This window comes from Phyllopteryx taeniolatus, chromosome 22 (assembly GCF_024500385.1).
Source record: "Phyllopteryx taeniolatus isolate TA_2022b chromosome 22, UOR_Ptae_1.2, whole genome shotgun sequence".
NCBI classification, from domain to species: Eukaryota; Metazoa; Chordata; class Actinopteri; order Syngnathiformes; family Syngnathidae; genus Phyllopteryx; species Phyllopteryx taeniolatus.
The window spans coordinates 6,853,126-6,878,606 of NC_084523.1; the positions used below are offsets into that span (position 1 = coordinate 6,853,126).

Below are 25,481 nucleotides of genomic sequence, written 5' to 3' on the forward strand. Positions count from 1 at the left end.
CGTCTGGGGATCAGGTGAGGATGGAACAAAGCAGGGAGCTGCTATGGACGCCCGCTGCAATAACACACAATAACAAACACGCACTTTTGTCTACTTACACTTTATCTGATCTCCTCCCGTTTGCTCGCCCGCCGGATTATTGATTTCTTCGGCCGCTAACGGAGATGTGCTCGCAGACAATTTATCTGCTGCTTGTAACGTGTGTGTGTGTGTGTGTGTGTTTGTGTGCGCACAATTGTTCCCATGCTGCCCCCCGTCGTGACCCCTTCCACTTGGCATTAAATTGGTGTCACGGTGACCCTGTTCACAGGAGAATTTACAAGGACTTTGTACACAGACAAGCACCGTGGGGAGGAGAAAAGGTTTGGTATGGGGGGGGGGAAAAAACTCCTTCATCCCACAGATTACATGAAAAATGTAAAAAAAAATAATAATAATTTGGTGCAGATAAAGGTGCAAATCCAGTGAGCTCAAACGGTGGTGCAACACATGTAGACGGACAATATAAACATTCTCACGGGTATATATATGTACTCTTTATCTTATGTGAAGAACAACTATTATTACTGCAGCTTACTGAGGAGTTTCAACCGGCTCCATGTACTGTATATCTGTATGGCTGTATTATACTGCCCCTAGGTGGCCAAGATGCACACACCAGAAGGAGCAGCACAAAGCCCATTGAATTGAAGCAAAAATGTGGCCAAAAAAGGGTTTGATTCTCTGTTTAATGATGTCGTTCCTGTATGTTTTTCTAAAGTACAATATGATGTCATCTCACGCGTTGTGTGCGCTCCAGGTTTGCAGGTGGTGTTGAATTCCATCATCAAAGCCATGGTCCCCCTGCTCCACATCGCCCTGCTGGTCCTCTTCGTCATCATCATCTACGCCATCATCGGCCTGGAGCTCTTCATGGGCAAGATGCACAAGACCTGCTTTCACGAGCACACAGGTACGCGCACACAAAATACTTCACTGGCAGGCACACTTAAAGCAATCGTATCCATTAAATATTGAAAGCAGCGTTTATGTTTGTGAGTATGAAGGATTTTAGCAATAATTGGTGCAGCGCTCGCCGTAAATGATTGAAGTCGTTTTCAATAAAGGCCCCCAGGTATAAATGGACTTGAGTGTTGTGATGGTGATGTGATAGGTCCCCGGAGACGCATTAGCGCTCCTCTGGGTACGTGCCAGCCGAATACTCTGCCGTCGTATATGTCAGCCCCCAGAGGGAACTTGTTTTGTTTCACCATTTTTACCATCGCCGCTATTGATTATATACATTTCAACCTTTTGTCTGTCTTTTGGACTCCTTATTTTGGATGCGGCGTTAGAAAATGGGATAGATTTGCGCATTTGGCGTCATTTCCTGCCTTGTCGGCCCACTTTCACGTCTCCCAAGTGGCGAAAGCATTTTTTGGAGGATGAGCATTAGATGTAACAAACGTATTAAATCATCATAATATAAACTCACAGGACCCTTCATTTTGCTGAGCTCTCATTTGTTTGTTGTTTCTCGAAAAATTTTATTCCATCCCATACGATGACTTAAAAAAAAAAAAATGTAAATGCCAAACATAAGATGTTTACTGTGGTGCTTTTATTTTACGGCAAAGATGTTCGCTTTACGCCCCAAGCTTCCCCCTTTCACCGCATCAAACTCAGTCATAAATCAAGCTGGCAGACTCCAAATGTGACGCTCCTCTCAGGCACGATAGCGGAGGAAAAACCGGCGCCGTGCGCGCCCGACATGGCGTACGGCCGACACTGCAACCACAACGGGACCGAGTGCAAAATGGGCTGGGAGGGCCCCAACGACGGCATCACCAACTTCGACAACTTCGCCTTCGCCATGTTGACCGTGTTCCAGTGCATCACCATGGAGGGCTGGACGGACGTGCTGTACTGGGTGAGCCGGGCACCACGGCGGCTTGTACAAACCTCATAGAGGTGGCATCACTTGAGTCCATAGCGCCATAAGGTGCCTTTTAGATTTCATCCCAAGTGGATGTCATATTCATCGCATTAAGTAGATGTTAAGCTGTTAGACGTGCATGTTGGTCAAGCTTCGACTCATTCGCTGCCAGCCGCTTTAAGATGATTTTGACTGACTTCCTTTTTATTTTTACCGGCCCAGGACAGATCTACAGTCGGTTATTTCCGTCCGTCCGGGGGGGGGGCAGGATTCCACTGAAATGTCCACAGCAGTGAATGAGTTAACTGCAAGCAGACACCGCACAGTTAGCGTGATGTTGAGCCACTTCTGACGTTTTATTGGGGTTGTGTCATAGTGTGTGTGTGTTGGTGTGTACATGTAATGGGGAGCTTCCGATCTCTACACCCCCTCTTCTAGCACACTGTTTGCTTCCATCTTGTGCACATACACTGGACAGCATTTATTTATTTATTTATTTGTAACATGCGCCTCCTTAATGTCTCATCTGATTGCATCTCTTTCTGGACACCTTTTTTTCCCATTTTAACATCCACGCTCACCTTAACACGGCAGATATTTCGATTAACCCGCTCTCGTCTTCCCTCCTCCTCCTCCTGTCTTTCTCTCTCTCTATCCATCTGTCCGTCTCTCAGATGCAGGACGCTATGGGCTATGAGCTGCCGTGGGTCTATTTTGTCTCTCTCGTCATCTTCGGCTCCTTTTTCGTCCTCAATCTCGTTCTGGGGGTGTTGAGTGGGTAAGAGCTTCTGCTTTGTTGTTTGTGTGTGTGTGTGTGTGTGTGTGTGTGTTGTAGATGAAGCAGTGTGCAGTGCAGCCAGACTCCCACCGCCAAACATTTTGAGAGCATCGCCTCCTTTACCGAAGTGGGAACGTATTACGTGCAGTGTGAAACTCCTCCACTTCTCGTAGGCGTCGCGTCCCAATACTTCTGTCCATGTATTGTAAGCCTATTCCTATAAATTCTACCAAATAACGTGTCAAAGCTGCGTCGTCTCTGTTGTGGAGAAAGGCAAACAAGTGTAATTGTCATCATCCATCATAAAAGAACATGACGCAGCCCTTAACAACTGATGGATATTCCAAGCCAAGCAACTTTTATTACTTATGGAGCGACACACGCTGGTTGTACACGCACATACACACGCGCACGCTTACATATGAAACAAGCAGTAGCGTAGCCATCTGTTATGTTCATGTCATTTGAGCACAAGAGGCCGTCACGGCCTTTTTGGAATGGCCAGATGGGCACGGACACGCTGGCATCCAAGCTTTTGACCAGCTCCATATCTGCAAAAGTGTCGGCAAGCGCGCGTGCGTGCGGCTTCGGTTCCAGTCAGTGGCGGCCCTCACAAGGTTAGACGGGGCTAAAACATGTGTTCTGAATAAGTGCTCGTCTGGCTGGGGTTGCTTCGCCGAGTACGAGCACCACCCGGCCTGTAGGGACACGCCGAGGTATAAATAATTCACCCCTCGGGTGGAGCACAGAAAACTTGCACAACGGGGGGGTGGGGGGGGGGGGGGGGGGGGGGGAGAAAAAGACAAAAGAAGGTTAAATCTTATTGGGTTTCTCAAATGTTTTTTTTCTATTTTAAGGTCCAAACCTTAAACTACAAAACTACTAAGACAATACAGATTTAAAACAAGTAAGCGTGACATGGCATCATCAGAGTAATTAACAATATAACTAATAAGTACACAGCGGGCGTCGAGATACGAGTGAACCAATTTACCATCAAACTTTTTCCCCATCGAATTAGATTCGTCAACGGGGTTGCTGAGCGAGCCCGCCACGGTGGCCAGTTTACCCGCATTTGGCGGGTTGGCGGGTGTCGATGTCAAGCCCTGGTTTTAACCATTCAAACAATGCTTATTTGAACACAAACGCTGGAGCAACATATGTAGACAGACAGCATAACAACACTCACCGGCATATATTCTTTATCCCCTGTGAAGAACGACTAATACTACTGCGGCTTACTCCCCTTGTATTATACAACCCTCAAGTGGCCGAGGTGCGCACATTAGAAGGAGCAGCACAATGTCTGTTGAACTGAAGCAAAGAACGCTTTCATTTCTCGACATTGTATTTAATGACCTTGTTACTGTATGCTTTTATCAAGCACAACAATACAGAGAGCTTTTTTTTTTCTTATTAAAAATCCCACCGCTGTACCTTGATCCAAATAGCTTTATCTTTAGGGAAAAGAGCTAAAAACTGAGATGGATTGAGAACCGCGGTATTGTTGTGTCCAGGGGAGTCTTGCTGCACGTCGTCTTACTGGAATGCCCCCTCTCCTCGCTTGAGGAATGAATTAAGCGGGCAATTAGCTGATTTGTCTGTCCAATTTCCAGAAAGGCACCTGCTGCACCAAAATGAGCTGTCTTGTGTATTCATGAGTTCAAACGCTGAGGATCCCGCACGAGTGGCACATCCCGAGCGATGGCTGAGGATTTAACCCTTTCCTATCCTCCCTTTCCCTTCCTTCCCTTCTATTCCCTCCATCTCTCCACCAGGTGAACGACGCAGTAGGGTACAGGTGGCCGTGGGTGTATTTTGTCACCTTAATCATCATCGGATCCTTCTTTGTGCTTAACTTGGTTCTGGGGGTATTGAGCGGGTAAGGGCAGGTTCCGAGCTCACTTCAGACTAACATCTCCTTTTCATGCCTCGGGAGAACTCTTGGGAGTCTTCCCGCTAGCTTCTTCTATCCTGACAGTAGATGCGTTGCTTGTTTTTATAGATACTCTGCGCGGTTCATATTCCATCTGGTGATGTTTAATTCCAAAGTCCCCGGAATTCTGCTTGAGCATGTATGCTTCAGTCATTATGCTCGCAGCCAACTGTGGTGAAATGATACTTAAGCAACTGCCGCTTGAAGTCATGCAAGACCGACAACTTTACGGATATTAACTCTCTGGCGCCGATGTCACTTAGCTGCGTTGATGGAATAACATGACACGGTCGTTGGGCAGCGCTGTTTGGACCCTGCAAAACTGTCACAGTCATTTAAAATAAATCGATACATAAGCAAGAGATGAACATTTGGACTCCCAAAGGAGAAGCTGAGAAGATACTGGCAATTGCCGTTAATAACATCTTATGGGATTTTAAAAACAATTTATTCGAATGCCTTAGACCATTTGGATGTTTCGCTTAGAAATGAACGCTAATTGGTAAAATACGTTTGCTACACTGCAAGGGATTGAGCCAAAGAGACACTTTGGATAAGACTAAGATTTGCTCCCTAATATTTAGCAGACGCTGTCGTTCTTTAGAATCCAAACTCGTCAACTAAATCACTCTTAGCTATTGACTTTGAATGAATGAACGTGAAACGATGACAAACGAAGGCCTCCGACTGATCCTCCTCTGAGGCGTGATAGCCGGGATGATACGCCGGCAGCATTGTCGGGGGAGAAAAGGAAAGAAAAAAAATAATAATAAAAGTCTGTTTGGCACAAACAGCTCGGGGTGGCTTGGCTGTCGGAGTCTTTGTCTGGCTTGTGACTAATGATGCCGTTAACACACTACACAGCCTGACCTTTTCCCAAATGCTTCATTCGCAGTGTGTTCGAGGATTGGGGAAGTGGGGCCTCAGAGTCGCGTGATAATTTATGGCTAACCAGGAATAAGAGTGACACGGCAACATGGTCTTTGAAATAGAAACAACAGAGAAGCCCGGAGAGGATTTTCGACCAAGCCGTGTGTTCGTCTTGAGTGCGACCGGTCACCGGTTAGTGACCCGCGCAACGAGTCGGCAAACAGACGCCGATGCGCGGCGACCTCAGAGCGGCCTCTGCGCGCGGAGCGCCGGGGAGGAAAACCTGGAGATAAATGAGCAACATTCACCCAGACAGCAACAAGATAACCATTATTGGAGCTGACACTTACCAGTCACTAAGTCGCATGACATCCTGACGCCTACATTTGTTTTATTCATTTTACCTTTCTTCACCCAGGCAAGGCAAATGAGAGCAGATTCTCATTTTTCAATGCCAAACCGGCAGCGGAAAGCAGAAAATTGAAAACGACCGGCTCAAAGTGGTGCGGACTTTGGGAACGAGCGGGTTAATAAAACTGCTGAAACGGAGAGTGCGGGTAGTGGTATGGATGGTGAGCAGAGAGCGACGATCGGGTGGGCTCTGGAATGCTTTATAGAGCGACACGGGCCAGTGACAGAGCCGTGCTAAATCAACATGAATCATCAGTTATTTGGGGCGTAAACTAAGAAATACGAGGATAGTAATCCTCCTCTGTGTGTCAGGATGTGTGCTTTTTGTCTCCTATTTGCACACTAACACTCTTGAGCTCTTTCTCCTGACAGGTTTTCCCTCCTTCCACCTTTCAGAGGCTAATCATCAAAATGCGTGTTTATTTGAGCAAGACTTTCACCTTCGATTTGTTTTCCTGCCTCTCTCCCTCTCTGATTCCTGGATGTGCATCCCTGCGCCTTCCTCCCTCCCAGAGAGTTTTCCAAGGAGAGGGAGAAGGCCAAGGCACGAGGCGACTTCCAGAAACTCCGAGAAAAACAGCAGCTGGAGGAGGATCTCAAGGTAGGCTGGACAAAAGTCTTGGGACGCTTCTTAAGTAACCCGTGGTTGTACTAGAACACAGAGTTCCCCCTGAAACCTAATTCTTCATCAATTGGGTAACAAATAGGGATGCTCCGACACAACTTATTTTTTTAGACTGAAGTTTTTACATTTAAGCACTTGCCAATACCGATTCCCCATACTTGAGAAAGCCTTTGTTTATGTAAGCATTAGGCTTTGCAAGACAAAGCTGTGCGTTGGCTTAAAAATCGACCGGTTGGGAACGTAGTATCATGTTGGGTGTCATAGTATCGTAGCATTTTTACGAGTACATTATGGGCGTTCCTGGTGATAATTGTCTTGTTTTGTGTGTTTGTGAATGTAGGGCTACTTAGACTGGATCACTCAGGCTGAAGACATCGACCCGGAGAATGAGGAGGAGGGTCTGGACGACGACAAACCCAGAAACTGTGAGTCCTCGGCACACCTTCTTCTTCTTCTCTGTCAGCTCCCCTTCCCCGTCCATCTGCCCGTCCATCCATCCATCCATCCATCCATCCATCCTCCTGTGCTCTGTGGCTCAGGTCTGTGGGGCTTACGCCAACAATAGGCATTAAACTAGTTCAGAGCGCCGCTGAGGCGGAGGCACCGGATTTGAAAGGCTTTCAGCCTCGGGAGGGACCGCAGGGCCCCGAGTGCTTTCAAGCGCGGCGCGGTTGACACGTGTAGAGGCCTTGTGCGGAACAGATCCTCATCTGAGCCTCGTCGTCTAATCAAGGCAACGCCACGTTTATTATTAGAAGCAACTCTGAAGCGCTTTTGTTGTCAGATTCTAGGGCGGCCGCCGTAGTTCTTTTTTTAAGCTGCTGCAGGACGTCTTATTTTGTGCGCACGGGGCGTTAAGATTCACAAGCAGCGTCTGATTCCGGAGGTTTTACAATAAGCGTTTGCGGTGACAGCGAAGGGAGCCGCGGCTCATTCCCGCCGGCAGCCAAAGACTGACAGACGCAATAAAAAGCAATGTATCACTCGATAACAGTCGCATCCCGGGACTCGCCAATCTCCTCCACCCGCCCGGACTCCATCAATACCTCTCCATCCACCGCCTCCATGGAAGCGTCCTTCACGAGCCCTCCCACCTCTCTCGCTGTGTCTCGCTCTCGCTCTGATGCCACTCAAGTATCCCTCTTCCATTTTTTTTTCTCCCCTCTCCAGTTGGCTGCCGCCCCATTCTCCACATCTGCCACTGCTCTCACTTACGCTCTAAAGCACTTCAGTTCCTTTTGCTACACCACATTTCCTTTCTCGGAACTGAAACGACCGATATCTGCCGTGCCACTTTTTGGCATCTTGTAACAACACAAATAACTGACTGGTTTGTTTGTTAAGTCATAAAACGTACTGGAAGTGAACACAAAAGCTTGTTATAAAGCTCTTGCTCCAAGCCAATCTGCCTGCAGTGTTTGTGCACAAAAGCCTGCAATTTGCAGCTTTTAATATCCCTGCTAGCTGTGAAAAAAAACCAAACAGGGACTTTTGGTCGGCTTCGTCGTCTGCCCTATTAGCTGTTGCGTCGCCTGTGTCCCTCAAGCTCCACAGCTGAAAGCCAGCGGTCTGAAAAGAATCACTACTCAAGCAAAGTTCAGTTGTATTTAGCTTTTTAGTACAATACATTGGCATTGAACCTATTACAACTGTTGGTTTCTAAATTTGTATGTGGCTACATTTTTTAGTTTTTGAGGTGGTACTTGGTGTAAAAAAAAAAAAAAAAAAAAAAAAAATGTTTGAGAATGTTGTGGAAAAAAATTCCAATTGAACCAATTGTTGCGATTCACTATTAAAGGTGTAAAAACACACCGAAACCAGTTATGCAATATCCAATATGGTTTTTTTCCCCACTACTAGAACAACTAGCATCAGGTACATCATTAATATGTCCACTTTTTGTGACATATTTGTTTGGCGGTGTGCGTGATATTTTTCTCTGTAATGTACGGTATAAGTATATAAGTGCCTGTAGAAATACGATCATTTTGAAAGATGTGACGTTAACCGAGTGTCTTTTTGTGCCTGTGTCTCCTAGTGAGCATGCCGGCCAGTGAGAACGAATCGGTGAACACAGACAATGCACCCGGAGGCGATGTGGAGGGAGAGACCTGCTGTACCCGGCTAGCGTAAGTACTCCACCCCTTCTCGGGCCGCGCCAGGATCTTCCCTTTAATTGTGCCTCTGGATGAGCCAGCAAACTGTCAAAAGGAGCCCGACACATTAATCTCATAGGGCCCAAGGACAACGTTTCTGATTCCAGGTGTGCCGAAGCGTAAACGAGCAGGATATCAATCATCTCATCTCGTAGTAACAGAGCCTCGATTGCTCACTCGCCCTCTGGTTTTGATGGGCCGTCTTTTGTTTGGCCCGCTCAAAAGCGCTTCCCTCCTCACCGGCAGCTGACTCACTCGCTCACTCACACGTTCGTACACGACGGGATGCAAACCAGCGCTTTCTCGCTTCGACCCCGGCTTGGCCCGCTCCGGCACGCCCACGCCGCACGTCAAAAACCCGCCGCACGCGCGCCATCGCGAAGTTGCAGCACACTGTTGGTTATTCATTCTCCTCTCTGTGTCCATCTGTTACTTTGTCTTTGTTTGGCTGTTTGTGGGTACTTGTCTGAGCCAAAAACGACAACAACAACAACAAAAATGATGTCAGAATCTGTGCCAGGAACTCAACTCGTAACGATTTTCGTAGCAACGGCATGAGTGAAGTATTTTAGCAATCGTCAAATATAGAAAATAATCGAAGAAACCTGAATAGAAAACCTTGTGGCTATTGGGAATAGGAACCCTCACCTTCTCTTTTGTAAGAGTGCGCAGCGTTGGAGATAAGGCTTGGAGTATTTATCCTTCTCGTCGCCATGGAGACAGACCTTGGGCCAACTCCCGCTGATCTCCTAATCGAGATGGTCGCGTAGGGAGAACAGACTTGTACCAGTTGATACTTTGGATACATACAAAGTTATTTGCTCGCCAAACGATGAGCGGTTTGATTCATACAGATTTCAATGCAATAAAAGATGCCATTTATTCATTTATAAATGCATTTCTCTTTGTCCTCAGTCCTCTGTTAACGTTGCTGTTCCAGTGGCAAACAATCAAACCATATTTGACCGAGATATTATTCAGAACGTTGATGTTAAGTCAAGAAAATGCGCAATTATTGGCGTTATTTCATTGACTGGTTGCCACTTTTTATATGTTCTCGCAGGGTGATTTGACCAAAAAACGAATGAGCAACACCGTACCATAATCCCTCTCAAATCACCCTTCATGTTGTGTCTATACGTGTGTATATATATGTGTGTGTGTGTGTGTGCGTGTGTGTGCGTACGTGCGTCTGTGTGTATAATCCATTCTGTTCTTTGTGTTCCAGAAATAGGATCTCCAAATCCAAGTTCAGGTTAGTACATGTTGTTTGCCATTGTCTCCGCTCCGCTCACCTGCTCCCAACTTAACTCTGCACTCGCTCGACGTGTGTGTATGTGTCATCGAAAATAACGATGTTTTGTTTTGTATGCTGAATAATAGAATCTGGTGGTAAAAAAAAAAAAAAATGGAGCAAGCGCAGCACCGCTTTTGTTGTCTTGTGGAATTGTGTCCCCCGCGTGCACATGCCGGCACAAGCCGCAGCTCACAGACGGAGGAATGACTTTTTTTTCCAGTTTGCGCGATATAAAAAGACGCCTCAGAGCCAGGGGAAGAAGGTCAAACACAAATAATGGATGGAAAGAAAACACAATAATAATAAGGGATGCCGGTTGTGGCTATTATGAACTTGGACTTTTGGTTTATTTGAGATAAAAGTAGTGTTTGTTGGCACCACTCCCTTGTGGATGTACTGTAGTAATACTGGTTATTTTATTTAGTTACATGAGTGGAGCAAAAGATTACTACAACAATAAACATATTGTGGGGGGGGGGGGGGGAACTGACAGTGCCAATTCAAATTGTTTCTGGTAAAGCCAGGATTTTGTTTTGGATGTCATTACAGGCGTTGAATCACCACAAATAGTGGCTTTGTTTTCCTTGCCCAATTTCATGTTCAATTGTCTGCAGTGCAAAATAAATAGTTTCCACAATGAGATGAAACACTTCTCTTGAAGTGCAAATAACAATCAGGCACTTCAAATTTCAACCTTCAATCATGTGGGCGCTGCCTTTTTCTTGGGTGCAAAGGATGACAATTTTGTTTTCCACAGCTCTGACAAACATCGAGTGAGATCCCTGACCATGTCTCTATTCTATTCTCTCTATTCTGTGTGTTTTCTCTCTTTTACCGCCCTCCCCTTCAGTCGCTACTCTCGCAGATGGAACCGGCTGTGCAGGCGCAAATGTCGGGCGGCGGTCAAGTCGCAGGTTTTCTATTGGCTGGTCATCTTCCTGGTTTTCCTAAACACGCTGACCATCGCCTCGGAACATCACCACCAGCCGCAGTGGTTAACCGACGTACAAGGTACGGCCTTATATCCTCATTTCATGTACAAGCTGTTCCAAAAATTCACTATAAGCTTCCTTCCTTTGCGCAAATGCCAGCTCTAAGAGTTCTGTGTTTCAAATCCTGTTTGGAGAGACTTGACATGGATAGCGTAGACTTCACTTTGCGTTCTCAAACTGGCGCTGAACCGTAGTCAGTGACAGCAAAACGTCTCGGGAAGCCAGGTCAAGGCTTAATAAGCTTATAAAAAGGGCAAAGCCCTCAGCAGTCAAATGCTAATCTGTCGGAATCATACCTGAAACCTAAGTGTATACTAGCTTTTACGACACCCTGTATTTATTTAACACATATGAGCTGCAAATGTATTTCACTCACCTCTATTTTTTTGCCTGCATTGCACAGACATCGCCAACAAGGTGTTACTAGCGCTCTTCACTGGTGAGATGCTGTTGAAGATGTACAGTCTGGGCCTTCAGGTGCAACAGCACGCAAACTCATGTAGTTGACGTTAACGACTGCGGGTTGCAAACCGATGCGTGTGTACTTGCTCTTTGCCGTCCTCAGGCGTACTTCGTGTCGCTCTTCAACCGCTTCGACAGCTTTGTCGTCTGCGGCGGGATTCTGGAGACCATCCTGGTGGAAACTAAGATCATGTCGCCACTCGGCATCTCCGTGCTGCGCTGCGTACGCTTGCTGCGAATCTTCAAAATAACCAGGTCTAGTTTGAAAAATGCGTTTCCATTCCCATCAGCTTTTCAACACACAACTTGACGCAATGTGTTGTTCTCTTTGTTGCGTCCAGATACTGGAACTCGCTGTCCAACTTGGTGGCCTCTTTGCTGAACTCGGTCCGCTCCATCGCCTCCCTGCTGCTCCTGCTCTTCCTCTTCATCATCATCTTCTCCCTGCTGGGCATGCAGCTCTTCGGCGGCAAGTTTAACTTCGAGGAGACCCGGAGAAGCACCTTCGACAACTTCCCCCAGTCCCTGCTGACCGTCTTCCAGGTAACCAATCGAAACTTTGTCCTTGGGGGCATTTGTCCTGCTCAAATAAACGTGATCTCGTTTTGAATCTCCTTTTTGGTGATTCGTCAGATCTTGACCGGAGAAGACTGGAACTCGGTGATGTACGACGGCATCATGGCGTACGGTGGGCCCTCCTTCCCCGGCATGCTGGTCTGCATCTACTTCATCATCCTCTTCATCTGCGGGAACTGTATCCTGTTAGCAAAATGAATAGTGCTGAGAAGTCACTATTGGGAAAAATGTGCGCTAGAAGTTTCCTTATGGGCGAATTGTGTTGGATAAATGGGTTGTAATTTTCATCCGTTGTGTTACATCAACGCAATGCCCTGACTGATTTTGAAAGCAAGTCGGCGGTTTTTACGTCGGGCCGCACCGAGCAGCTCATGCAAATGCAGCTGGACGTCCTTCAGGCAAAGGGGAAGTCACGCTAAAGGTCGCGAGGAGGATCGATGATGTGACGGATCAGCAACATACTTAACATCACACCGTGACCAGATATCCTACTGAACGTCTTCTTGGCCATCGCTGTGGACAATCTGGCCGACGCGGAGAGCCTGACATCTGCCCAGAAAGAGGAAGAGGAGGAGAAGGAGAGGAAGAAACTGGCCAGGTACGGCATAGAACTGGCATCAGCGGCACTCGTCAAGGGTTTGGAGAGGTTTTTTTTTTTTTTTTTCTCTTCTCTCTCCAGGCTGGGCACTCCTGACAAGCGGCACAACAACGAGAAGCCTCCACTGGAGGAGGAGAAGAGGGAGAAGATTGAGCTGAAGTCCATCACCTCCGATGGCGAGACCAACACTGCCACTAAGGTACACACAGAAACACACACACAATGTGTGAATAAGCAGAACTCAGTTATATTACTATAAGGGGCCTTTGAAACGTCCCCGTTTCACCTAAAAAGAAATTGGCGTTTCCCATTGGACCTTACAGTGTATTCATTACACTAAGTAGATGTTATGCTTTAAGAAATGCACATTAATAAAGCTCCCGCACGTTTCTATTATTTACCTGCAAGCACATAATGTACATGCCAACAGCAAAGTCTGTTTCAGTCTCCATGTCACCCAAAAAATAGTTTCTTCAAAGGGCAGTTACCGCAAAATAGAATATACATGATCAAAATGACTTGTTTTATTCAATCAATTGCTGTGGACAAGGAAACCATGTAAAAAAGATTTAGTATCATTTCACCACTTATTACACACACTGCAATGTGTGGGGCATGCCAAAAGTCCCATGATAGAAAATGAAGGAAACACATTTTGGTATGCAAATGTTTGGCCACAGAAGAAGACCTCAGAGTTTCATTATTTTGCTCCATTTTCATGATGACTGAGCGATTGTGATGAGGGACACCTCTATTCCTGCCGCAGATCAACATGGACGATTACTGCGGCGATGAAAGCGAAGAGAAGAATCCATACCCTGCTAATGATTACATAGGTAGCACACTCGCTTGCGCGTGATCGGCCGGTTTCGCGAAATCGCTCTCGTCCTGAGTCCACTCCTCTTCGCCAGGCGACGACGACGACGAGGAGCCAGACGTGCCGGTGGGCCCGAGGCCGCGGCCGCTCTCCGACATCCAGCTCAAGGAGAAGGCGGTTCCCATGCCCAAGGCCCGCGCCTTCTTCGTCTTCAGCCACACCAACAAGTGACGCATCCCTTCCATCTTCTTCCCTCACGCTTTACACAATCACTGTCTAAATGTGCTCTCTTGTTTTGTCCTCTTTTTTTTTTTTTTAGATTCAGGGTCCTGTGCCATAAAATCGTCAACCACAACATCTTCACCAACCTCATCCTCTTCTTCATCCTGCTCAGCAGCATCAGTCTGGCGGCGGAGGACCCGGTCAAGAACGACTCCTTCAGAAACGAGGTTTGTTGAAGAAAAACTAAATGTTGTTCACACGCTCCCAGTCGGTGCTCAAAGCAGAATGGTCAACCAAGGAGGAGGTTTATTTTGACTAGTCGTTCCTTCCCTGAGTCCTGCACAACTGTGTTAACTTTCTTTGTAAAAGGCCTGTTGAGCTTTATTGGTTCCTTTTTTTTTTTTTTTTTTTTTTTACGCCATGCTGCTAAACAAACTCAATTGTGTGTTCTTCTAGCTGTGTGGGGGGGGGGGGAATAATAACTCAGTATAGTTGGTCTCCATGGCAACATCGCTCTGCTGTTAGTATGCTTTCACTGTGGTCATTTGCGAGCTGTGCTCATAATGTAAAGAAGCGGCGAGGCATTTTATTGTATTTTCCTTGCCTCCTCTTACTCAAAGAAGCTTCGTCTGAGCACTTCCTGGAATAATACTTCCTTTTTTTTCCAAGTTTAGCTGTTCTGCGAATCGGTTTTGAATTCTTATTCGTCTGTGCGTGGACCGTGCGAGCTGTATTTTCCCAGCATATTGGAATGCTTTCGATGCCCTAACGTGTGCCGTCGACATGAGTCTCGCGTCCAAACGATGACCCTCTTGGTTCCTGTCGCAGATCCTGGGCTATGCGGACCACGTCTTCACGGGGCTTTTCACCATCGAGATTATTCTCAAGGTGCGCAGACTCTACTTTTGCTCAGTTTTACATTTGAAAAGTGTACGAGTTTGTCATTGTCCACTGCAGATGACAGCCTACGGAGCCTTCCTCCACAAAGGTTCTTTCTGCAGGAACTATTTCAACATTCTGGACCTGGTGGTCGTGAGCGTTTCCCTCATCTCCTCTGGGATACAGTGAGTCCAATATTTCTATTGTTTCACGGTGCCAATCCTTTTGTTTTTGTTGTCAAAAATTGAGCGCCTGACACCTTTAGCAATGATCCCTTTGCACTGGATCGACGTCACCGAGTGCTCACGGCGTCTTTGCCTTCACGGGCCGTTTAGTCGGCCCCGCGGCGACACAAATCAACTTGTCAAGTGGCTAAGTAGGCAAATGTTTTGCTTGGTAAATTGGCCCATGCTTCACACGGCCTCACTCTTCTCTCCGACAACTTTACACTCCATCACTCACCCCTGACCTCCCCCCGCCCCCCCTGCCCCCACCCATGCTGTTTGTTATTAATAAAGTTGTCCTCTGCTTCTTGCAGCTAATAACTCATTGGAATGCTGTGCTATTTCTCATGTTTAATACGTTATGCTGCACTCTCTGTTTCTAACTCTTTAATAGACTAGACTTCTCGACGTAAGTCCATATTAGTGCTTATGAATATGACCCTAAACACCTTAAATGTGTCAAACTGTCACTCCCTTGATTTGGTATTTCTATAGTTTGGGAGAGTTTAGCTGGGAAAAAAAAGCTTTCTTTTGTTATGCTCTCACATTGAATGCCCTTTAAAAATAACAATTGTTTTATTTTGAACTAAAGTGAATTATCATTATTAAATTCAGTGAACACTCAAAATTGAACTCTCCCGGGCAATAGAAATGGCAGCGGAATGTTTAACACAAGTGGGGTTTTTTTTTTTATGTTGTTGTTGTTTTTTTGGCTTGTTAAAGGTAATAAGTGTGTGGGATGTTGGTGGACTGTCACAGTCAATTTGAGTCCGTTTGGAATGTCAAATTGCCAGAATTTCATGGGGGTGCTGGACAACCGTGAAAATGTATCCGCGCATAGAACATTGAGCGTATTCATAAAGTCGACGAAGGCCTCATCTCGTTAATTAAGTCAAGGAAATATGGAATGACTCTCGATGTCCGAAAGCGCGGCCTGTGGGAGCACTTCCCGTGATCAGTCAGCTGGTTAACGGCGACACGCGCTTCGCAACCCGGGTCAGCCCGAGCGGCTTGAACGTTTTATCGCATCTCAGAGGTGTCTTTATTTGCGCTACGCCGTGTCCTCACGGCTACTTTGACTGCGACACGTCAGCGGCATCATCCCACACCGTATGGGCTACCTTTAATCACCTTTAAACTTCCTGTTAGAAGGCGTCGCCCACTCCTTTCTTTCCTTTATGGGCGACACAGTCGCTCCCTTTTGGATGATGCCTTGGCATTTTGATTGCACGTGTGAAGAAAAATGTCTTTTGTAGCTTCTGTTAGCACCTCTATGGTTAAAGGTCATATTTCTCCTCACACATTTATGTTAAATAAAAATCAAAATGTCATTGTATGCATCTAATTTTAGCTGGAGGGGTTTTTTTTTGTTTTGAGCACAACCTGCGAACGGACACTTCCCTTACAGCACAGTTTGCTTGCCCTCGTTTGTCTGTAAGTGTTTTTTAAATGTGTATTATTAGTATGTGTGTGAGCGTGTGTGTGTGTGTGTGTGTGTGTGTGTGTGCAGTTGATTAATTGTGTGACACAAGGACTTGTTACTGTGGTGCTCCTATGAGTCCAAAAAACACAATTAACAGAATCTTCTGAATTGCCCCAGTAGGACAAATAGAAGTGTGTTTATGTGCGTCCTCTTTGTGATTTACTGTCTTATATAATATTTAATTGTTTTCATTTTTTATTTTTTATTTCCCCCCCCCCTCTCAAAATGCCAGATGAGCATAGCAGTTACTTGCTAGTGAGACTCCTCTAACTCCTGTGCGGACGGTTAGGGTTAGGGCATATTTTTAGGTATCAGGGGATTGCTATGATATGCGGTTATGTATTAAGCAGCATTATTGACCTCAATTCCGTTTTAATCAGTGACAGTATGGCAGCATTCACAAGCAGCATCATTGCTACTGATGATGAAAGTTTCATTTGTTCCATGGCCACGTTTGTAACTATACACAGTCAAAAGTGGAACTATAAATCTAACCTTTCACCTCTAACCTTTTCAAAATCGCAGACAAACTAACAGATAGCGCCGCACAGCTACACTTCGAGATCCTTTTTGGGAAACTATGTCACGTTTAAGACTACAACAAAATGGCACAAGACCAGGCAGCCAATCGCAAGCGTCGGCTTTCGTCGGAGGAAGTAACACGGGGGAAAATCTTTTTCTAATGGAACTAAAATTGTACTCGTGGATATTTGCAAAAGCAACTGTAATTTAATTACACATTTTCTCCCAATAATGTGATTCAAATTAAATTACATAATCCCGTTCCATGTCATCTGTGACTCCCCGACACTGAGTATGTTGGACCCTTTAAGGATGTTTTAGTGTCTTTGAGTGTTGTTTATGTTGTGTGTTTTCACCTTCTCCGAGGAGACTGAGAAGAGTCATTGTCACAAGTTTGTGTTTGAAAGTCTTAAACACGCAACGCCGTGGAATAAGTGCTTTTTCAATAGGCAGCGTAGAAGATGGATGGGGCACAAAAGCAAGTGTTGCAACTAAATCTACAGTCCATCGTAGTGTTATTTTCCCCAAAAATAAATGGATAAAATGGTCCATGGCGACATCGCAGTTGCTACATCCACTTTCTATCCACAGTCTATGAATGTCTTGTTACAAAATGTTTTGCATACTGGCCGATGGCTAAATGGTGTCGGTGTTTCAGGTCCAGCGCAATCAACGTGGTGAAGATCCTGCGAGTTCTCCGAGTGCTTCGACCTCTGCGGGCCATCAACAGAGCCAAGGGTCTAAAGGTCAGCGCGTCCTCTCAATCGCCGCGAGCACATGAAGCTCGAAAGTGAAGCGCTGTGACCGTGACCGTGTCCTGCGTTCCTCAGCACGTGGTGCAGTGCGTGTTCGTGGCCATCAGGACCATCGGCAACATCGTCATCGTCACCACGTTGCTCCAGTTCATGTTCGCCTGCATCGGAGTGCAGCTCTTCAAGGTAGAGCGGCGGCAGAAATCGGGGGAATTTTCGGCTTTTGCAGAAGCCGAAGCGTAAATGCGAACGTGTCTATGTTGGCCTCTAGGGCAAGTTCTTCTCCTGCACAGACAGCTCAAAACAGACTAAGGCGGAGTGCAGGTAAGCTGTGACCGTGCTGCTTAATTGCAAGCATCGCCGCACCAACTGTGTCAATGCACGCGCGTGTGTTGTGTTCCTCGTCAGAGGCTCCTACATCAAGTACAAGGACGGCGACGTGGCCAAGCCCGAAAGAGGCCTGAGGCTGTGGGAGAACAGCGAATTTAACTTTGACGACGTGCTGCAAGGCATGATGGCTCTGTTTGCGGTGTCCACCTTTGAGGGCTGGCCGGGGTGTGTGTCTGCATGCGTAAACACACACACACATACTCACGTACGGTACATGCGCCGGTTTGTTGTCCGTTTCGGTTCATCAACGCCGCCTCCCCGCAGGCTCCTGTACCGGGCCATCGACTCTCACACCGAGGACGTGGGTCCCATCTACAACTACCGTGTGGTCATCTCCATCTTCTTCATCATCTACATCATCATCATCGCCTTCTTCATGATGAACATCTTCGTCGGTTTCGTCATCGTGACGTTCCAGGAGCAAGGCGAGCAGGAGTATAAGAACTGCGAGCTGGACAAGAACCAGGTAATGTGCAATTTTTAGTTTTAGTTTTTGAACACATTTTCTAGCATCTAGTGCAAGCGTTACCAACATAGTAGTCAAGGTAATGGGTACTCGTGAAGGCTGCCGATACCAGCCACCGATACCTGACGCAATCAAATCCAACAGCTACACTGCGGCAGTTTGACACCATCATCGAATCATCAGGTGTCCAAAAGAAATCCTCAATCATCCAAATCATCCGTCATTGTCTTATTTGAACTTTTAGGTAACAACAGTATTATTGGTATCAATCTGAAAAAAAAGTTGTAGAGAAACGGGATTATTACTGTTATCGCTACTGTTGGCTGTTGTTGTGCCCATTGTTCTCTCATCACTTTTAACTTAGTGCTTTGTATTGATATTTGTTTCCCACCTGATTGAATTATTGTGAGAAATCAGTGACTTCACATAGATGAATATCATTCATTAATAATAATAAGTGGAGCAAATTTGTTATTTCAGAAGTGTATCAAACTGGTAGCTTAGTTTCCAAAAGGTCGGTGACCCCCCCCGGGCTTATGTCTTACCTTTTGTATCTTTTGCGCGTTTGTCGCAGCGTCAGTGTGTTGAGTACGCCCTGAAGGCCCGCCCCCTCCGCCGATACATCCCCAAGAACCCGTACCAGTACAAGGTGTGGTATGTGGTCAACTCCACCTACTTTGAGTACCTGATGTTCACGCTCATCCTCCTCAACACCATCTGTCTGGCCATGCAGGTGAACCACACACACACACACACATATATACAAGATCATCTTTTGTATTATTATTCTTATTATTATACAGCAATCGCATGTTTGCATATGTGGTTTGCAGCATCACGGTCAGACGAAGAACTTCAACGACGCCATGAATATCCTCAACATGCTCTTCACCGGCCTCTTCACGGTGGAGATGATCCTCAAGTTGATCGCCTTCAAACCCAGGGTGAGGCCCGCTTGCTTTTTGTTTTGTGGCTACATTGTCTCAGAATTCGCCTCCTCGGTGTACGCTTTTAGTCACGTGTTTTAACACTTTCTTACAATTACTGATTGCAAATGTATAGCTGATCGAGGAAAGCATTAAACCCTATTGACCCTACTGAGTGAACCCATCCGATCGTCATCCTTTTTTGACCCTTCATTTTGTCTCATCCGATACAGCTAACCCGCCACGTATTTGTTGCAAAGTCGAGTCTTCGACACGCCACATTGGTTCGGACAGCCACATTGAATTTGGCTGCCTGTGCAATATGTTAAATAAGTAAGTCAAATCTTGGAGCTGTTCAAAGCTCATTTCGTTTTGATGAGGCAGTTGTACCCGTTTAGCATAATTGCATATTCATGACGGCCCACGCCGACACCAGTATGGCCGCCGTGATCACGATATGGCGTGTAGCGTTTGTTAACATAATTGTCTTTACAAAGCGTCTGATCCCGCCTTCACCGTGCTCGGAGGTGGCGGCAGATGCTTTCCCTTCTAACCTTCCTCCTTCCTCCCCCTCATCCTCCTCCTCCTCCTCCCGGTCCTGTGTAGGGTTACTTTAGTGATCCCTGGAATGTGTTTGATTTCCTCATCGTAATTGGCAGCATAATCGACGTCATTCTCAGCGAGATCAACGTAAGTACTCGCCTCTCCCTCTCTTTCCTGCTCCTGTCTCTTGTCTTCTCTCCGTCTCTTCCTTTCCTCCTCCTGCTCTTCTTTTCCTCTCCCTCCATCCTTGAGTCCCAGACGTCCACCCATTGGATCCTCAGGAGTTACTCTTAGGGAGCGTCCGTGTACAGAAGTAAGGCAGGCACTAACTGACGAGTAATCGGGTTGACCTGCCTCACAACTTGAACGTCCAGCATGCTGCTTTTCCTCTTTCAGTATTTCGTTTTATTCCTATTTTTTCGCAGTTGCCATCCAAATGTGCAAGCGTACGTTGTGTTTCATGTTTAAAAGGCTTCTTTTCTGCTTCCACCCCCCCCCCTTCTTCTGTCATCTTTCTGTTCTTTCCATCGCCACGCAGCATTATTTTGTCGATGCATGGAACACATTTGATGCCTTGATAGTTGTGGGTAGCTTTGTTGACATAGCGATCACTGAGGTTCACGTAAGTAGTCCCGCTCCCTCCATCCATGCCTGCCAACACGCTCTGCCATTCCACGGCACACACACAAGCCGAGCGATACCCATCTCGCATGCCTTCAAATGATTAGCAAACCTCAGCTGCACCGCATTTGATCCCGCGATGGCCGAATTGCGTCACGTGAGTCAAAAGAGCCAGATGTAGCAGCGCCGCAATGCCCTGTGATGCATTTCTTTTCTAATTTGAAACACATGAAATGCACTCTCACGGTGCCTTTGCCGCTTCGAAACTCACCGGCCGCAACATTAGGAACACCTGCACAATCCACTAAGTGCATTTGAGAAAATAATGCCTTTTGCGGAGATCATTCTGGGTGCGCTGTTTCTATCGTTTGAACTTGTGGCAGGTTGGTGTCCGTTGCTTGGTCATCATTGTTTTGTTTTTTCATTCCCGCATTCCGTTTGCATGACAGATGACAAGATGCAATGTCCGGGCCTGGTGTCATTCAATTTCCCAACATAGACGCACATTTTTGGAACAGCAAAATGAGAGAAGAGGAACTTTAAAAGTGGATCTGCAAAACCATGCTGTATTCTGAACAAATTGTGGCACGGGGAACAATTTAATCCGCAAAATGCTTTTACTCAGCCTGCGAAATGTATGTAAATGTATTTATGGATTCATTTATTCTCCACGTGGAGGCCCGGCGGTCAACAATGGAGCGGCATAACAATGCTCAATGTCAAATGTTGAGTGTATATTGTGTTTAGACTTCGGGATGCTTGCCGTTCTATTCGTGTGATATTGGCGGGGGGGGAAGAGTAGAAGAAGATGGGGGGGGGGGAAAGCTCTTTAGCATGCGAAAGCGGAACTCCACATCATTTAGTCACAGAAGGAGAATAAGTTCTGCTAGCAGGACTCAATTTCCAGGGAAGCAAATCATGTTGTACAACGATGTAGCTTGCAGGCTGGTCGAATAGATGAATGTCACATTAAAAATTCATCTTGAACAGTGCAGTTTTTATGACCTGGACAATCCTGGCTCCACATGGGCCGGCACTTCATTAGGCACACCTGCGCAATCTCGTAGATTTATATGGAACCCAAAAAATACCGATATCTCAATGATAACTAATGCCGTTACGGCCTGTAGTGTGTACACGGGAGCGTCTCAAGGTAGAATGCGTTGTCACACAGGCTCGCGCCCCCCGGGGTGCATGTACCTGTCTGCGGCTGCGGTTAACGGCATCAAACGAAGCGTGGGAGTGCGCGAGGGGGAGCGCAGCATGTCCCCCGATGCCGCAAAAGAAGCGTGCTTCACCCAAGACGGCTCGGCGCGTCCCGAGGGTGCGCACGCTCGTCTTTTACTTTTGCGAGAAATGCATCTTTGTCATCTGTTCAAGCCACCTTGGAATCTGATTTGCTTCTTCACTTTGCTCTTGTTTTCCTCATTCATTACTCATAAATACTTTTTTTCTTTCTTTTTTTCCCCCTCTCCATGGTAACCAAATGTAGTGTGTTCTCATCCAGTAACATATTAAGCAGTAACAATGTCTAAATAGTAACCTAACATAGCAAAAATGAACATAACAACATCGTAGTGCAGTACTAGTAACATAGTAATGTTGGAGTGCCATACGTACATTGAGTACTAAAGGACTAAATGATACTCTTATTAATGCTGTAGTTCTATGTGGACAAAGTAAAATGTTAAGGCTATTTCTTTCGCACCTCAATTCTAGTCAGCATTTGCCAACCCTGCGCCTTCCATTTAAAAAAATCCCAAAACAAATAATACTCGTGCATTTCAGCCTGCCGCTGCTGCTTGCACTCGGCCAATCAGTGAATGCTGTTTACCATAGCGATACGAGACAATTAGGACGTAATTGCAGCTTGTCAAAGTGTTGCCGTGATAGATGTTTCCACTTAGCCTTTTGTAAATATGAAATGGCTTCTGATTGGTGTCTTTTTCTTTCTCTCGCCCCCGCCCCCCTTTGTTTTGGGGACAATACTTAATGTGATGCAGTCCCGCCCTCCTCAGGTTAATGTTGACTTTTGATGCTCTGATAATACAGAATCCCAGTTCTTTGGGACATCGGCATTATAGTGCAATAGTACATGTTAGTTCAAACAGTTATGTAAAAGTCTCAAGATTAATACAAGGGCAGAAAAAAAGACCTCACACCTTCCCTCCCTTCTTCCTATCAATGTTGTGTGTTATCTTTTGTCCCAGTTTGATTCAGCCACTCTCACTAGGCGATGGTACAAAATGTGTACATAACCATTCTGGAGAAATGATTCATAAGCACTCTGCTTGACCTGAAAAGAGGCGGCCCCGTTAAAATCCCACCGCAAAGCATCATTCCGCTCTTCCTTCTGCCGTCTTAAATGTCTCTCCTTCTCCTTGCCTCTTCTGCCTTTTGTCAAAATTCATCTCTCCTGTGCCAGTGCCTCTGCGTCAACTTTCTTCCAGGAGAAGCTGTTTGAATGTGATATTCTGCTGCCTCTTTTGACTCGAAAGGTCCTCGTGAGTGTTTGGAGCTCAAAATGAGGCCACGAATAGCACACGGGGTGTTTTCCAATCGCCTTGCTCGTGCGGTCAACACAGCTTGAACGTTGCGTGGCGTCAACGTCTGCTATTGCCTCGAAGCTCCGGCTGGCCGCAAGATAAACAGATAGCTCCAGAGGCAGGCTTCCATCCATCACCGTACACATAAAGCCACGGGCACCTGCACATAAATGTTGCAGACACATCATCAGCTCCTTCGCCTCCTCTCCGTGCCGGCCCGGGCCATTATTCATCATTTCATCCCCGCAGCCTTAAACACACTTTCCAATATGCTGCAGTCCCAACATGGTTCAATCGAGCCTGATGCCACCCGTCTGTACGCTGTAATATCTTCTGAATTGTCCCTCCTGGCCCAGATGAAGTGATGCTTCTTTATATATATATATATATATATATATATATATATATATATATATATATATATCCATCCACTTCCCAGTTGTTGAATCATCAAATTGCTTGTAAATGGCAAGTAAAACTCGCGATCAGCCGACACATTTGCAGCAAAACAGTATTTTGGTTAAGTCCTTCGAGTACCATTGTCAAACGTTGGCAACCGTACCAAAATGGCTGAACGGAGCCAAGTCAGTTGTATTTACATAGCGCCGATTCACAGCGGAAGCCCGACATGAGCAAGCACTTATTAATTCCTCGTTCCGACGGAGAATACGTGAAATAAATGCTTGACGAAGTCACGGAACAGTCACCCGCGGTGACACTGACACACTCACGAGGCGCTGCTCTGTTGCTGATCTTTGTTGCCTTTCCTTAAAGCCAGCTGACTCCTCCTCGTCGTCCTCCTCTTCGTCCTCCTCCTCTTCCTCCTCTCACCCCCCTGTGGTAAGGCCAATGGTACGCTCCGACGGTAACCTCGCCCGCCTCCCTCTACCTCCTCGTCCTCCTGCGTCCATCCATCCCGCCGCCCTCGGCATGACCCCCACCCCCCATTGCCACCACTCTGCCGATCTTCCATATTTGCGCTGCAGGTGTACAGCTGCAGTCGTGTGACTTTTGCAAGTGGAGTGGCTTTTGTTGTCGCCGTAGCGCCCGCTGCCCCCACTCCCTCCACCCGCTTCCCTTTTTGGGTATGATGTCCAGTGCGTCGTCATCAGTGCAAACCATCACGCTGACACGTTCTCGCTTATCAAACTCTTTCTGATTTCTCCACTTGATGTCACCTCAGCTTCCTGCCCCTACGCTCGCTTTGATGCAATGACGTCGTCTGTGTTTTTGGTTCTTGTGTATCCACAGTGTGCAGAAAACCTTTGGAACAGTGAGATGCCATTTTCCACACATTAATAGAGTTTGGGACAACTCATATTATATACTGATACTAACTAAAATCCGTCGGTAATGTATGGAGAATGGCAACTTTTCTGAAGCACGTGGCAACAAACAGATGTTTCGATGGACTGTGTTGTTTTTTTTTTTAATTACTATTTTGTGGTTATAGTTTTGCGGAAGTGTTCATAGTACTGTACATCACACGTCAAACTCTCGTGTTGCTTTTGTTGTTTGGGCCCTAAGAAGGAGCAGCAGCAGTAGCATAAATATATGAATGTGTATTAGAATAGCACTCAGCAACATGGCTGAATATTTTATTATTGACTGCTGGGACGCAAAAGAAAGCCACTGTTGTTTCCGCTGCTAAAACCTTGTCAACTGCCAAATTTCCACCCAAAACTACAAAAAAAAAGGTCTGAAAATAGCTTGAGAGAGCAGTCACAAGAGGTTTTGACAGTAAAAGCTGAACCACTAGAAAGGCTGAGAATGAGATTTGCCAACCGTGATGATGGGAATTTATACAAGGAGATATAATATCATAATCCACGTGAAGCTTTCCAGTTGTTTCCTCACACCAGGAGTGATTTATCGGAACACGAACCTCCCTGCAGCCTGAGACATCTGACGCTCGGAAATTGTTTTCCTCGATTTATGGACGAGCTTACCGTCGACGGCAATCTCTGAGGACAGGTTCGGCTGTCATCGGGTGCACAATAGCACGGCCATGACGGTGTGGAAGCAAATTAGTGACAAGCAAAATCCAGCAGGCCGTGAGATGTGTTGATCTGTTTGTTGCCTTGTGAATTCCTTGCGATGCCACTCAAATTGACAGACCCTCGACCAGACCTCTGTTGTCAAATTTCCTTATTAACTTGTGCGCGCATGTGTGTGTCTGTGTGTGTGTGTGTGTGTGTGTGCGTGTGCGTGTGTTTGTGTTTGTGCAATTAATACCTCCCCGATCCAAACAAATAATTAAAAAAAATAAAAGGGCCTGCAGAACTCTGAAGAGAACGCCCGGATCTCCATCACCTTCTTCCGGCTCTTCCGTGTGATGCGGCTGGTGAAGCTGCTCTCTCGTGGGGAAGGGATCCGGACGCTACTGTGGACCTTCATCAAGTCCTTCCAGGTGAGCAGAGAACCAAACAGTAAGAGAAAGCCCAAATGTATTGGGACGTGAGGATTACACCTCC

At 46.3% G+C, this 25,481-nt stretch overlaps 1 protein-coding gene across 1 annotated transcript in view; it reads left to right on the forward strand.

The window, feature by feature from the left end:
- cacna1c (calcium channel, voltage-dependent, L type, alpha 1C subunit) overlaps positions 1 to 25,481 on the forward strand; it is a 112,378-nt gene that overhangs the window by 74,998 nt on the left and 11,899 nt on the right. The window contains exons 8-36 of the mRNA XM_061762128.1: positions 800 to 952; positions 1,710 to 1,909; positions 2,590 to 2,693; positions 6,424 to 6,511; positions 6,876 to 6,960; positions 8,574 to 8,664; positions 9,920 to 9,946; positions 10,839 to 10,999; positions 11,384 to 11,457; positions 11,546 to 11,697; positions 11,784 to 11,985; positions 12,076 to 12,196; positions 12,502 to 12,616; positions 12,698 to 12,815; positions 13,383 to 13,452; positions 13,528 to 13,660; positions 13,753 to 13,882; positions 14,484 to 14,543; positions 14,613 to 14,719; positions 17,422 to 17,509; positions 17,594 to 17,701; positions 17,787 to 17,839; positions 17,924 to 18,070; positions 18,170 to 18,371; positions 18,946 to 19,104; positions 19,205 to 19,315; positions 19,904 to 19,987; positions 23,782 to 23,859; positions 25,280 to 25,417. Of these exons, the coding sequence (XP_061618112.1) occupies positions 800 to 952; positions 1,710 to 1,909; positions 2,590 to 2,693; positions 6,424 to 6,511; positions 6,876 to 6,960; positions 8,574 to 8,664; positions 9,920 to 9,946; positions 10,839 to 10,999; positions 11,384 to 11,457; positions 11,546 to 11,697; positions 11,784 to 11,985; positions 12,076 to 12,196; positions 12,502 to 12,616; positions 12,698 to 12,815; positions 13,383 to 13,452; positions 13,528 to 13,660; positions 13,753 to 13,882; positions 14,484 to 14,543; positions 14,613 to 14,719; positions 17,422 to 17,509; positions 17,594 to 17,701; positions 17,787 to 17,839; positions 17,924 to 18,070; positions 18,170 to 18,371; positions 18,946 to 19,104; positions 19,205 to 19,315; positions 19,904 to 19,987; positions 23,782 to 23,859; positions 25,280 to 25,417 (3,359 nt within the window). The remainder of the gene's footprint in view (positions 1 to 799; positions 953 to 1,709; positions 1,910 to 2,589; positions 2,694 to 6,423; positions 6,512 to 6,875; positions 6,961 to 8,573; positions 8,665 to 9,919; positions 9,947 to 10,838; positions 11,000 to 11,383; positions 11,458 to 11,545; positions 11,698 to 11,783; positions 11,986 to 12,075; positions 12,197 to 12,501; positions 12,617 to 12,697; positions 12,816 to 13,382; positions 13,453 to 13,527; positions 13,661 to 13,752; positions 13,883 to 14,483; positions 14,544 to 14,612; positions 14,720 to 17,421; positions 17,510 to 17,593; positions 17,702 to 17,786; positions 17,840 to 17,923; positions 18,071 to 18,169; positions 18,372 to 18,945; positions 19,105 to 19,204; positions 19,316 to 19,903; positions 19,988 to 23,781; positions 23,860 to 25,279; positions 25,418 to 25,481) is intronic.